This window comes from Hyperoodon ampullatus (assembly GCF_949752795.1).
Source record: "Hyperoodon ampullatus genome assembly, chromosome: 7".
Classification (NCBI taxonomy): Eukaryota; Metazoa; Chordata; class Mammalia; order Artiodactyla; family Ziphiidae; genus Hyperoodon; species Hyperoodon ampullatus.
The window spans coordinates 47,744,669-47,758,425 of record NC_136920.1 but is presented as its reverse complement, the minus strand read 5'-3'; the positions used below and the strand labels follow the sequence as shown (position 1 = coordinate 47,758,425).

At 38.6% G+C, this 13,757-nt stretch overlaps 1 protein-coding gene across 1 annotated transcript in view; it reads right to left on the bottom strand.

Moving 5' to 3' along the window:
* The window catches only part of SYTL2 (synaptotagmin like 2), a gene marked incomplete at its 5' end in the record, with an annotated part of 61,615 nt that overhangs the window by 31,165 nt on the left and 16,693 nt on the right, over positions 1-13,757 (bottom strand). Inside the window, 5 exon segments of the mRNA XM_079707698.1 lie at positions 1,987-2,230; positions 2,234-5,892; positions 9,133-9,936; positions 11,051-11,165; positions 12,410-12,491. Of these exon segments, the coding sequence (XP_079563824.1) occupies positions 1,987-2,230; positions 2,234-5,892; positions 9,133-9,936; positions 11,051-11,165; positions 12,410-12,491 (4,904 nt within the window).

The following is a 13,757-nucleotide window of genomic DNA, read 5'->3' as shown; positions in this document are numbered from 1 at the left end:
AAGCCCTGGTCTGAGTACTCTCATTCATCACTGCTGTAGTCTCAGTGACTAGAAGAGTGGCTTGGCAACAGGCACTTTGAAAATGTTTGCTAAATCAATGAATGATTCCATTAATGAGTCGATGAATTTGGGAACTACTTCTCTAGACAATACTTTCCTGAAATGCATCCCAGTTCTGCCCAATGTTAATAGGCATTCTCCAGTAAATGGATGCTAAAATGAATTAGATTTGGGATGCTCTGTCTTCAAACTTAAAAGGTTTCTTACTGCAGACCTTCTCAGTGACTTTAATATGCTTTAGTGTACTAATCATGTGCATGATCTCCCAGCATTCCCTCCCCCCTTTTTAAAGGAACATGCTGACGTATTGGTTGGTTAAGAGCTCAGCCACAAGTCAAACATGTTAGGCTGCTCATCAAAATTATGGTGCCTTGTTGTCAGGTTCTTCCCTACTCTCACTCCACCCCCACTCACTTATTTAAAAAATAATAATTTAGGTTAGAAGATACAAAACTAGGTACTATTTTATACCTCCTACTTGGCTTATAATTTTAAAATATCTTCTCTGGGCTCTGTCTGTCTGGGTGGTTATTTATATCGACTATTTCTTTTTTAGATAGGCTTTTTTGCTGTTCAATCTGTTATGCTGGTATACTTTAACACAGCCATATACATTAAGCAGTAGTCTGTAAAGTAAGTGCAAATTTACAAGCCCTTCACCTCCTATAGGTCAGTTTGGCCTAGTAACTCATGGGGTAGCTTAGTAAAAGTCTACTTCAACAAGTTTAAGATGTTGCCTTACACTCTTGCATATGTCTGGTTTGAGAGACTGGTATTTTATTTTCCTTTTCTCACCAGTTACAAATGTTAAAGGGGCTTCAGCTTGATTAATTAGGATTAAAGGTGGATTCTTTGGTCAGTTTTCAATAAGAGGCCCTATAGCTACTTGCAAAGGAGCCCAAACCTCACAAATCAGCCACTCAGTAAAGCTCATTTGTTCTCATTGAGACTGAAGGGAGCCAGAAAATGACAAATTCTATTAATTTTCTACTAAGGAAGGTGATCAACATTAGTTGTTGTGCAATTTTGGTTAGAATGTTCCAGCCAGAGAGCATCCTTTATCATTTCATCACTCTAATCAGCTAACTTCTAATCCCTATTTGTTCCTGGGTTTCTCTCCCAAAATAGCCAGGTTGCTCAGAATAGCAAACTGAGACAAGCCCTATCTTTTATAGCCTGGCTGAAACCAGAAGCCCAAGTCCACTTAGGTGAATATGGTAATTGATTAAGCTCTCCATCCACTTAGCTAAGGCTGGAGCCAAAGAAATGCAGCAGGCCAGGCAATGCCCTTATAGGTGGAATCAGGTGAGGTCATCAGACTGAGGCATACCCTAGAAGGGGAGGATCCTGCAGATAATTGCAAACAAGAGGGAGAGAGTGGCAACAGAAACACCACAGCCCAAGGTATCTGAGGGAAACTTCCAGCCTTGCACTTTGTTCCTGATACTTAGCCACTAATGTGGTAAACTACTGTTCTTAAAAGGGAAATGTGTGACCAATATGGGAGTTTCTTGCCACAAATCTTACTAGAGGCTCCTGTATGGACTGCCAATTAGGAAATTCTAAATAGTTCCAAGAGGAAAGCACACTTGGATGTTTTAGAGGTACTCTCTAAAACCCAAAAGTTCTTTAAAAAATACTTTTGAAACCTAAAAATTCTATCATTGATCAGTGAGAATAAAGTCAGATTCTGAAACACTGCCTGATGGGTAAAGCTATCTCTATGTAACTCATTTGATTAAAGAATATAAAAGGAAATGTAGTTTTTTATTAAGAAAATCTAGGGAGAACTGAAGTACAAAGAAGAATTTAGTACCATTTGGGATTGTCAAATTAATCCCAATTCTAAAAACTACACCATTCTTTATGTCAGCATTACATAAATCAACTCACTAACCAATCAGTTAAAAACTTCAAAATGCTCACTGGAGGTATTTCTATAGCTTTCTGCCTTAGAACTGATGTTTCCATCTGAAAAATCAGAGTCAGAGAAACCTTCTTTTTCTTCCTTTTTCTCTTGTCTCTTATATGGGGATGCCAGAATCAATTCAACTTTACTTATTTTTGTAGAGTTTTCTTTTTTTGTCAGGAGAGGAATGGGTTGCCTATTTCTGGGCACATTAATTGCTTCAGGAGCCTCTTTGAAACCAAGCTCCTGAAAAGCCCCTTCTCAAACTACTGCAACCTCACTTTTATAATTCCTGTCCTCTGGGGGTTTTATAGTTTCAGTGGTCCCTATTTCATGGTCCACAGAAAGTTGTGAGGTTCCAGGGATCTCAACCCCACTTTCAAAACCACAGAGGTCTATTGGTAAATCAGTCACAGCTTTGTCTCTTCCCAACACTTTATCACGTTGACTGACTTGAGATTTGAAAACACTACTCTTACGTTTCATTTCCGAGGCCTTTGAGGCTTTCCAGTAAAAAGAGGGCACTTTCCCCAAGAACCTGGCCTGCTTTGACTGTGAAGGCTCCTTCTCAGGAGTTTCTTCCTTCACTAACACTTGGAGCTGATAAGAAGGACCGTTAGATGATTGTTTAAGGAGTTTCTCAAAGCCAATCTCAAAAGCACTCCCAGTAATTGATGGAGCCTCAGACTTTTCTACTGTTTCTTTTATTTCCTTAGGATGGAATTCAGAAGCAGCTTGCCTGGGCACCTCAGTACTACCTATTAACTTTGATGAATAAAGAGTCCCTGTATCACTGTCATATTTTGAGCAGGGGGTTTCAATTGTTTCCTTCAGTAGTTTTTCTAAGACAGCACTGAATTCAAGGAGCTCTGATTTAGGTTGAATAATTGTTTCCCTCACAATTTCTGTCACTTCCTGAGATAACTCTTTGCCACACTGAGCAACAGTAGAAGCAGCTGAGCTAAGGGTTTGTTCTGATGGAAGCATTTGGGCAGCTAAATAAGATCCAACTTTGTGAGTTTTATCAGGAACTACACTGCAGGAATACAAATCCTTTCTGTCTGGAACTATGCTGTCCATTGTAGTCTGTGATGGGATAACTCCCAGAGAGTTTGAGGGGCTACCTTCTACCTGCGCGCCTTCAGGAAATTCTGCTTTTACTTCTCCAGAAACTACTTCCCTCCCAACTGGATAACTCAACCAAGCTTCTCTAAGTAGCTTTTGTAATACAGCCTTTACATCATTCAGTGCAGGTTTGGGTAGAAGAAGAACTTTTTCTACAGTCTCAGAAATTTCCCTTTGAGAAGGTAATGCCTTATTCTGAGGAACAAGATGAGCATCCTTAGAAGAAGGCATACCTTGGGGAGTGTTGGCCACATCCCCAAAAGAACCCTTTCTGTGGTGATAGGAAGGTTGATCCAATGGGTAAGAACCTTCTGCAGCCATCTGAAACAAGTTCTCCGTGTTTAGCTGGCACTCACCACTTTGAGCTTTCTGGGAGAGAGCTGAATTTCCCAAAGTTTCTGCCTCTGGAAAAGAAGCTAGTATCTCTCTCTGATAAGCTGATGTGTTCTGACTCCATTCTATCCCTTCTTCATAAACTCTACTCTCTTCAGACTCAGAGTTGATCCTAGTGGTTGCCGGTTCACATTTGGTTTGCAAGGGAGAGGGTGGAGTTCCAGTTGCTTCCTTCAGGAGTTTGTCTGGACTAGCAGTCAAAGTGTTCGAATTGACCTTTGGAGGAGCTACTGTTTTGTCTATATGCTCATTAATGATCTCCTTAGGTCTTTTGGCTTCTTCCTCAGTATCAGCAAAATCTGTCTTTCGAGGCCATGTCTTAATTTCAGAAATACCTGGTTCAAGAGCTTGTTTTTTATGAACTTTTCCACCAGAGGGCTGGATTACTTGTGATGAGGCTTCTGAAAGCAGCTTCTGTAAGCTGTCATTAAACGTGTCTCTGTAGTCTTTAGAGAAAACACTTGTTTTCACGATGGATTCTTGAATCTCTTGAATCTCTCGGTCAGAGTAATCCTTTTCTTCCTTGAACACTGGAATAACAAACCCTTCTGTATTTTTTCCCATGTTTTCCTTTGATGACTCATATCCTGGCAACTGATGAGTGGACTTTCTGGGTGGTCTCAATGGAAATGTGGTTTCATTTAGTAACACCTGGAGTGTGCCCTTTGAATTTAATTTCTCTATTTCCTCTCTTTCCGGAACTTTTTTCTGGCTTAGAAGCGTCTCTCTTTCATGGGTATTTTTTCCTGATGATTTAATGTCATTGAATTCTTTGTGTTTCTGGCTATTAGAAGGCACAGAATTTTTTTGGCTTGTGGTAGTATTCTTCTCAATATTATCTTGACTGTTTGGATTGGCTCCTAAGTCCCAAAACTTTCTCAAATTCTCAAATTGAGAGTGATTATAGACCTGTTCTGTATTGGGTTCATCCATTCTTTCTTTTAGGGATATAACTTTAAAGTTGGGATTCCATTCACCAATTAGAGATCTGTCTTTCTCCAAAGAGGTATGTATTTCACTCCCAACATTTGAAGGAAGTTGCAGTGGTGGAAAAGTAATGTCCTTTTCGTAATGCAAACTGTCTGTCACTGGTAATCTTCTTATAGGCTCAGTTGTCTTACTCTGAAACAGAGACACTTTACCTGGTTGGCCAGCTGAAGGATCATTTTTGGATGGACCTGATATTTGGGGCCTGGTCTCTTCAGTTTTATTTGAGGAATAAAAATGGCAGAGATGGGCTGCTTGACCATCCTTATCTAGGACCACTTGTTCGGCAGTGACTTGATTATTATATTTACTACAGCCCGTAGATAAACTGTCCATGGACTTCACAGGCTGATATGCTTTAGCAGAAAGTCGTTCCTGACTAAATGAAGATGTCGGTTCTTTATGAGTTAAGTTAGCAGTAGCTTTCTCACCTTCCCAAAAGGATATTCTGTCACTCACTCTTTTGTATTTCTCTCTTTGCACTTGGTTTTGGGGAACCTCACCTGCTTCTTGTAGTTGGACCTTAGGCTTCTTCCAAGGAGATTTATTGTTGGTAGCCTCAGGGGGTGACTCAATAGCCTCCGATTCTGAAGAAGCTTTTAGGATGTAACTATCTCTTCCTTTGCTCTCTCTCTCTGCCTTCACGTTGTCTTTCAAACTCCATTGTTCGATAACTGTTGAAGAGTCAAAATTCACTTCTGACTTTCTTCTATTTTCTTCATAAACACAAAGCTTGGGCTCTTCTTCACCTAAACTGTCAACATCCTTAGTGGTGCATGGAACTTGATCTTCTGCATGAGATCCTTTGCAAACACTGTAGGAATAGTTATTGGTTGGAGGAGGTACCCCAATTCCTTCTCCTACGTTTTTTGAACCTTGGCTATAGTCCACAGTTTTATTCTCTTGATTTGGACTGGAGATTTCAAATGGTTGCAGTATGCCTGGACTTTCCTTGCCTTGTGGGGACAAATTAATAGATTTGGGTTTGATAATCACATTTTTGCCATTTCCAAAAGGCATATTTTCCTCTACCTGGAATGTTGAATCAGATCCCACAGGTGTCAATTCAACTTTGGTGGATAACAGAGCCTTTGAGCCATTTTCTTTTTGACTGGTATCATCGGTCACCAAGGCAACAGCAATCCGTGACTTTGAGTCTGTTTTTCCTTTGGGCTCTATTTCTTGGGAATATTGGAGAGATGATTTCTTGTCATCTGAATGAGAACTTCGGTTAAACCAGTCTAGGACTTTAGATATGGAATCATCGGTTGTCTTCCTTATCTCAGTGGCATGTGGACCAGAGCATGAGGACGTCTTAGCTTTTAGGGACTTGAGAAGAGGGGGCTTACCTTGCTGATGGTCTCTAGAACTGAGATCTGGCACCTGAGATGACTCAGGCTCAACGTGAGACAGTTCATCTGCAACACAGAAATGCTTTTCTAAATAAGAAAAGAGAATGCTTAAAGAATTATTATTCAATCACTCACATTATTTTTTAAAAAGGCACTTTGTATTTACATTTTCTACACCATTAGCTGTTTATATCAGCATTTATCTGGAGTTATAATGTAAACCATCCTAATTAAGATATTCTACCAAAGATACCCTATAACAGTAAAGGAAGGTAAACATAGGCCCCTGGAAGTATGGGGTGTAAGCCGAATTGGGGAATTTCTTTCAAGTGTCTGTTTTATTCTAAAAAATCAAGTAGGTTTTGTATTCTGACCCATGTTACATTTTAAATATTAGTTTTTCTCGAAACTTTGCATAAAATAGACACTCCAGGAAGATACATCATGTTGATTTTATGACGCCACCTATCTACTGGCCCACTCATAAACCCTAGAGAGGGCTTATACTCAAGTTTGAGAAACACAGACTTAGGAGATTTCAGAAGTTAGAAAAACAACGTTCAAGGAAGATTAAACAAGGAGCTCCCTCCAAAACGTCAGAATGGCACAAGAAGGATATTTGCATCCAAGGGCCTTACTCCTGGTATACTGAACCAGAATCTCTGAAGATGGGGCCCAGGAATCTTTCCTACCAGCTATCCCAGTGGTTGTTTTGCATACTGCAGTTTGAGGACCATGGTCTCAAGAGGCTCCTCCATGATCCCCTATTTCCCTTCTACAATCTGTAAGCTGGAGATAGTCTCTGTGAGACAAAGTAAAATGAGGACTGATGGAGAATGGGATTTCTACCTGTTCCCTGATGTTTGCCAACCAACGGCTAGGAGGCTAGGGAAGGACACTTAAATTCTTTCTAGGCTACCAAGAAAGTAGGGAGAAATTATACTCCAATAAAGATGTTTAAAAAAAAAAAAAAAGAAACAGTAGGGAGAGACTTTTCTGAGTTTTATTCACAGGGCACATGGCACATGTAGATGAGGGAACTCAGTCATTCTTTCACTTTAGTTAAGACTAAAGGTGTTTCAGCATTTCTTGCTCTTCCTTATAAATGCTAAGCTACACAATACATGTTCTTGAAAATTACGTAAGCTGAATTTTTATGACGTTAGCTACATCTGAAATGCACCAGAGGAGATGTCAGTTAATAAAATTATCTCTTTGATTTTTATCATCAACTCTGGCTAAATGTAAAAACAACAAAGTCTTATACAATAATTGGCACATAGTGGATACTGGTTTCCTTTCATAACTACACATTATACTATTAAATATATGTCAGTAATGATAAAGTTCCTTTGAGAAATCTTTAAGAATTCTTTGTTAGTCTGTTTAACAGAAGACTAATAATGAAAAAAATGCTTGTACTACACTGTTAGTGAAAGAAGCAGTCTGGACAGTATAAACATAATTTAAATTATATCCATGCATGAAAATTATTGGAAGGCCCTACAATTAAACATTAGTGATAGTTAGTGCTGGGTGTTATCACAGATGATAATTGTTTTATTCTGTATGCATTTCTTCTTTTCAAATGTTTTTACACTTTTCAAATGAAAGTATATTTCTTAAAAATAAGAAGAGTTTAAAAATTTGATGGCAGATAATGTTTTGTTTCCTTTGAGGAATTCTTTTGTTTTCTTCCAGTATAATATAATGAGTGTGATAATGACTGTTCTAAAGCTCAGAGCTAAAGTCAAACCCTTATAATTCACACAGTTAGAGTTTACCATTCTTTTTTGGTCCTAATTTTCTTCTTATGCTCCATTATTTACGTGTATATATTTCTGTGGTAAACAGGGGGGAAAGCAGGGCATTAATGAGTAAGCAGAACTTTGTTTATAAGCTCTGAGATCAGAAGGCCTGTCTGTCAACCAAAATGGGTTTAGCTGATGATGGCTTCTCCCCAGACTTCACGGTAAGCTGAGATTGAGATTTAAAAATCAGAAAGCAAAAATAAATAGTTAATACAAAATTATAAAGGTAGTCTGTGGGAAAGCAGGTGCACTTTGAAAATCAGGAAAGGTTTACCATTTTTTTCTATGGATTATAACAAAGGAAAATATTACCAAAGAAATTTTTTTCATCTTTTGGATAAATACTTAAGTAAGCATCACCCAATTATTTGCTAGTGTTTATTCAAACTTTAGTAGTTTCCTTAAAATGAGTTCCTTTATATCTTGAAGAAGCTAATTTTTAATTTAAAAAAAAAATATTCTCTTCTGTTCCAATGATTTAAAATACCCAGGGAGAGGGGTGATGGAAATGCTTTGTCCTTTAAGAAGTGGATTGATTTGAATAAGTATGAAAATGTACGGCTAAGCAAAAATGACTCAGGGTCACTTAATATTGACTAATAAGGGAGGAGGAGAGCAAATGAGTTAGAAACTTGACTGTTGCTACTGTAAATTTTCCTGACTAGAAAAATTATCATAGAGTTAGATTAGGACTTAGTGAAGATGGGAGAGAGTACACAAAATGATTTTTTCCATTGCTTCTGTTTTAAAACATAAGAATTGTGAAGTAATCATATAGGTATAGGAAAGCCGTTTGAGGCATCCCTTGAGAGTTCTAAGATCTTCAAGAGAGGACTAGTCAGCTAGTTAGCAGGAAAAAGCAGTATTCTCATTGCCTCTCAGCTCACACCAGCTGAAGGAGAAAGTTCCTTCAGAGCATTTAAAGTCTAAGAACAAATGCATGGAGGCCCTGAGCAGGCCAAAGTATAAGGCTTTTTCACAGTAAGAATTTAAAGTCTAGTTTCCCATCCTTTGAGGCTAAGAAAGTGACGGTTCTCCTGAAATTAAAAGAGAAACCGAAGTTTGGTTAAATGGTAATTGATAAATTTGCATTAGGTGAGTAATAATATATTTACTCTGTACAAAGGTATTAGCATATGTTTATTTCTCACTCTGTACAAAGGTATTAGCATATGTTTATTTCTCACTCTGTATATACACCTTGATTTAACTCAAAATACTATAATTCGTTTAGTTAAATTATTGATATGATTTTTTTTTTTGGATTAAGCATAATGTGGCAGAAAGTGTGCTATCCTGGTTCTTTTAGTTATTGGTGATTGAGGAAAACATGCAAACCCATTAAGAGGCATAAACATTCCCCAGTGCTATCTGCTTGAATTTTAGCGGGAATACCGAGAAAGCAAAATGGGTTTCTACCAGGCTGGCTGGCTGGCCTGGCCATTCCAAGCCCATTGGCTCAGTTTTTAGAGCCTGGTAGTGACGAATATCTTACCAGCAGGGCTTCTGGACAACTCTGATTCAAGCCTTGATAATTCTGATGAGTTAGCTGTGTGTTCATTGATGGCGTGTGAATTCTCAGTGGACTGTGCTCTTGTAGTTAAAACTTCTTTGGGAGAATGGTGCTCATTAATTGGAAAGGAACCAGAAGTCGTTGGCTGATGTGTTTCATTTTTTGATGTACTTGGGCTTGAGGCTGATGGCTGAAAAAGCAAAGGCTTTCTGTATTGGGAAGGCTTAGGATCATTCCAAAACTCATCTATGTCCCCTGCATCTTCTGTTCCATTCTTCAACCTGTCAGATTCTAAAACACTAAATTCTCCTACTTCCCGGCCATGGACCAGCCCCAGACTCTGTGGGAGTTCATCCTTCACTGCAGAGAATCTCACATGTTTTAATGGCTCCAGTGAGTCTGAGGAGGAGTCATCTTCTAAAGAATGCTCCTTCTCAGAAATTCTCTCATGGATGGTTAGGCCAGGTGACACAATTTTGCTTTTGGGTTCAATGTTCTGATGAAAATGAATAGTTTCTGAGTCTGTGCTACTGGAACTGGAATTCCGTTTCAGGATCCCTCTTGGAGCCCCTCTTGTGTTCAGGGAGTCTGTCCTTTGTCTAGGAAAAGACTGGTTATCATCTTGCTTTAAGTCATGTGATTTATAGATCATTTTCCTGGCTTTGGGGATTGGAGCCTTGATTTGGGACCCATTCTCAGGGCCTGGAAAAGTCTGCTTTGTTTTCTCTAAATTTTGGCTTGAAATATCCAGGATAGATGACTCTTCTTTGGACTCTGACAATTCACCTGAAAAGTAAAACATATTAGATGATACACCAAGTGCAGAATAACTCTATAATTTAAAACACCTATCATAAACTTAATCTACATTTAGCAAAAACACTAAATATTAAAGACAATGAAGCATGAAGCATAAAGACAGACCTAATTAAAAAGTCTTAAAAAATTCACGCATGAACTTCATTGAATTTAAGATTGTTGTGCTTTACATACATAATTTGTGGTACTTTATACTCAATAAAAAATTTTTAAAAAAAAGAAACTTTAAAAATTCCTCAAGGAGGGTAAAGAAAAAACACAGAAGTCACTTTAAAAAATTCACATATGGAAACCAGAAAAGGGAGCTCAATTTTTTTAAATCTCAATACCTAAAACAAAAATTAATTTTGTCAAAAAGTTAAAAAAAAAACAGGTTATGTTCCAGTGACTTCTTTTCTGTAAAGTATTTTATGCTATATAAAGTGTATGCAATGGAGAGGAAAAATACACTAATATTAAAACAGGCTAATTGAAACTCCTAACTCTACTGTTTGTTAATTTTCTACCCCTTGTCCAATCTTTGATGCTTGTGGAATCTTCTTACAGTTGCTTTTGAAGAGATTAAATTGTCTAATGTTTCTTCTTAGTGGTAAGAATGGTAAAATTCCATAAGAGGCAGACTTCAATCAGTTAAGCAACAAATCTGATCAAATGCTCCTGGAAGACTGGGCTGATAATTACAGATTAGAGGATTGTAACATTGTCAAGTGGTCTTTTTATCTTGAGGCAAACTCTCAATTTTAAACAGAGAACTGTGTCTGTACCTGGTAGACATTCAATAAAGACTGTTAAATGAATGACTGAATGCCTCTGGTCAAAAAATTTCCCAGGTCACTGTGGGGGGACCCAAGACATGGAGGTCACACAAGTGTCAGCTCCGAGACTGGAATGCATGAACTTCCAGTTTCTAAAATTTCTGCTTCCTTCCCTCAGGCAGGAAACCAGTGGGCATAGTAGAAGAAAACCATCAGGACTTTTCACTTTCTCTTGAAAGCTATTTTGGTTAAAGGAACTCTGAGAATTTCCCTTAGTCCATAGATAACAAAGATAAAAATATCTAGCCCATAAAAATAATATTTACCCTCTTCTGAAGTCTGAAAGAAACCAGCCCTTCCATTTTTTGACTGCTCATTTTTGATTTGTTGAGATAAGTGATCTTCTGGCAGCATGGAGCTATTAAATGGATTCTTCCTTTGCTGGGGAAAAATATTGTTTATTAAATTCATTTTAAATGTCACAACAGCAACTCCGTGTCAGCAAATGCTTATTATCTCCAATAGTTGGTAGTTTTATCCAGTAAATTCTATCTGGCATGTTTGAAAAATGATGGTCTTAATTAATCTGGTTAGCAAAGAATTACCATGTATATGCCATACCAAAAAAAAAAAAAAAACCCAAAAAAAAACGCAGAACAAAATTGTATAAAATATACTCAATTCCAGAGTCCTCCAAAGTTAAACCAGAACCAGGCATTCAAATCTAAATCTCACAGAAGTGAAATTTTTACAGATGTGAGAAAACATGGGCCTGAACATATCAAAGAGCTGGTCAAGGTTGGGGTAAATCTGAGACTCTAATTAGGGCAGATTCCCACCTGTGCTCTTCCTACTGTATGAGACTCACTGTGATAGATTAAAGCGGAACTAAATATAATTGTAACTGACCTTTCCTACAAGGATTTAAAAGACAAGGTATCGAAGTGGTTCATAGTCACTATCATGATCATCAATTCTAATGACAGAAAGCATATCAGTAAATAGAATTTTTTTTCAATTGAAGTATAGTTGATTTACAATGTATTAGTTTCAGGTGTAGAGCAGTGATTCAGTTATACATACATACATATACATATATATATATATATATATATATATATTTTATTCAGATTCTTTTCTCCTTTAGGTTATTACAAAATATTTAGTATAATTCCTTGTGCTATACAGTAGGTCCTTGTTGGTTATCTATTTTATATATAGTAGTGTGAATATGTTAACCCCTAACTCCTAATTTATCTCTCCCCCCCAGCATTTTTTTATTAATGTAAGACTGAATATCAATATTTGCTATCTGTTGTTTCATAAATTGACAATTCCCTCCCCTAAGCAGACCTCTAACAGAGATTCAGGAAGCCATGAATAGGAATAAGGACTGATATGGAACCAACAAGCCACATTCCTATGCTTAAAAGAAGCAGCCCTCAACAGCATTAGACATTTCATTCTTTAGGACAAAAAATCTAGGTCTTCAGCAATGCAGTAACATGATATTCATAAAATTTTCCACCACAAGAGTGATTTCTTATATTAAACAGTAAAAATTATCTATATTTGGTAGGAAAAAAGTACTATGAAATTCTCTTTATTTCACGGTGCTTTGATAAAATGAGAAAAATGGCAGTCCTGCCCCAAATGAGATTTTTCAAAGTCTGAGCTCAATCTACCTTGGCTGGAGATACAGCTGACTTCCTTGTGCTTTCCTGGGATGTATCAATCATGGTGGAAGCTGGATTTACCACGCTGGAACTGCAAAAGCAACAATAATTCAGAGAGTAAAAACTTACCCTTTGAGGAAGTGTAAATCACGCCTCTGAAGCCAGAAGCTATTAAGGCAGGATAGGAGAGGAAGTTTGTAAAATCAAACTGCCAGGAAGGTAGAGGGAGTTGGAGCCTAGAGATGATTAAGCAGCGAAGCAAAGGCAATGGTAGAACAGAAATGAAAACAGGCATGAGACAAGACAAAACCATTCATCAGAAGCCTTGAAATTTTTATCACGGTACCAGGCACACAGGAGGTTCACAGTTTAAATTTGTACAAATAAACTCACCTCAAAGTCAGGACCTAACATCAGATGCAGACTAGAACAGTGAGCAGTTGTTCTCAAGAAGGGAACATCCCTGCTGAAATAAGGCCCCAAAGCATTTTAGAGATTCCGTAGGTCAGAACCAGAATGGCACTGCTTACTCTAACTCGGGTAGAAAATAGCTAAAGAAAAGACACAGGCGAGACAAGTGATTGGGCAGTAGAACAGAAGAAACAGCAGATCTAAGAGATGCTGTGCCGGGAGGATGGTGGATTGGGGCAACTTACTGGGAACTTCCAACCCAACTCTACAGGCTGGCCAGGTGAGTTCTCGTTCGAATACAAGAGGAGTAAAGACAAGCAGAGCATCCAGAAGATGGTGGGAGGTCAGAAGCCTGGAGCTGGCTTAGAGGGGAGAGGAGGATTCTCTAGACCATGATTCCCTACCGGAGGGACAGAGCAGCCCTAGGGTGAGAGTGCGGGGAGGGTGAATGGAGAAAAGTGAGTTGAGCCAGCTCCCTCCTGAACAGCTACTCCCTTGGCTGTTGAGTAAGGAGGGCAAAGAGGGTCATAGTGGCCCCCAAGAGGGAGGAAAACTACCCACTCAGACTTCCTGCTCCAGTGGCCCTGCCTCAGGCAAAAGAGGGGAAGTCACTATTGGCTGAAAGCACTGTGCCTGGTTAAACTCCACGAGTTCTCCTAGTGGCATCACAGAGTCAAGGACTTGGAAGAAGTACCTCGGAAGGTGCTGGCTTTTTACAGCGAAGCTAAAGAACTGGAGCGGGGGGGGGTGGGGGGGAGGGGAGCATTTTGCCCCAAGGCCACAGAGCCCTGCCCAAGATTGTTGTCACTAAAATTATGGACTAGATGTTCTAGCAAATTCATTTCCTTTCCTTCTCTCTGCACTTTGATTACTACTTTTGTAGTCCCAGGAACAGGCTGAACACTTGAGGAAGCCATGCTCCCTTTTGTTGCCTTCCTCACTGTTC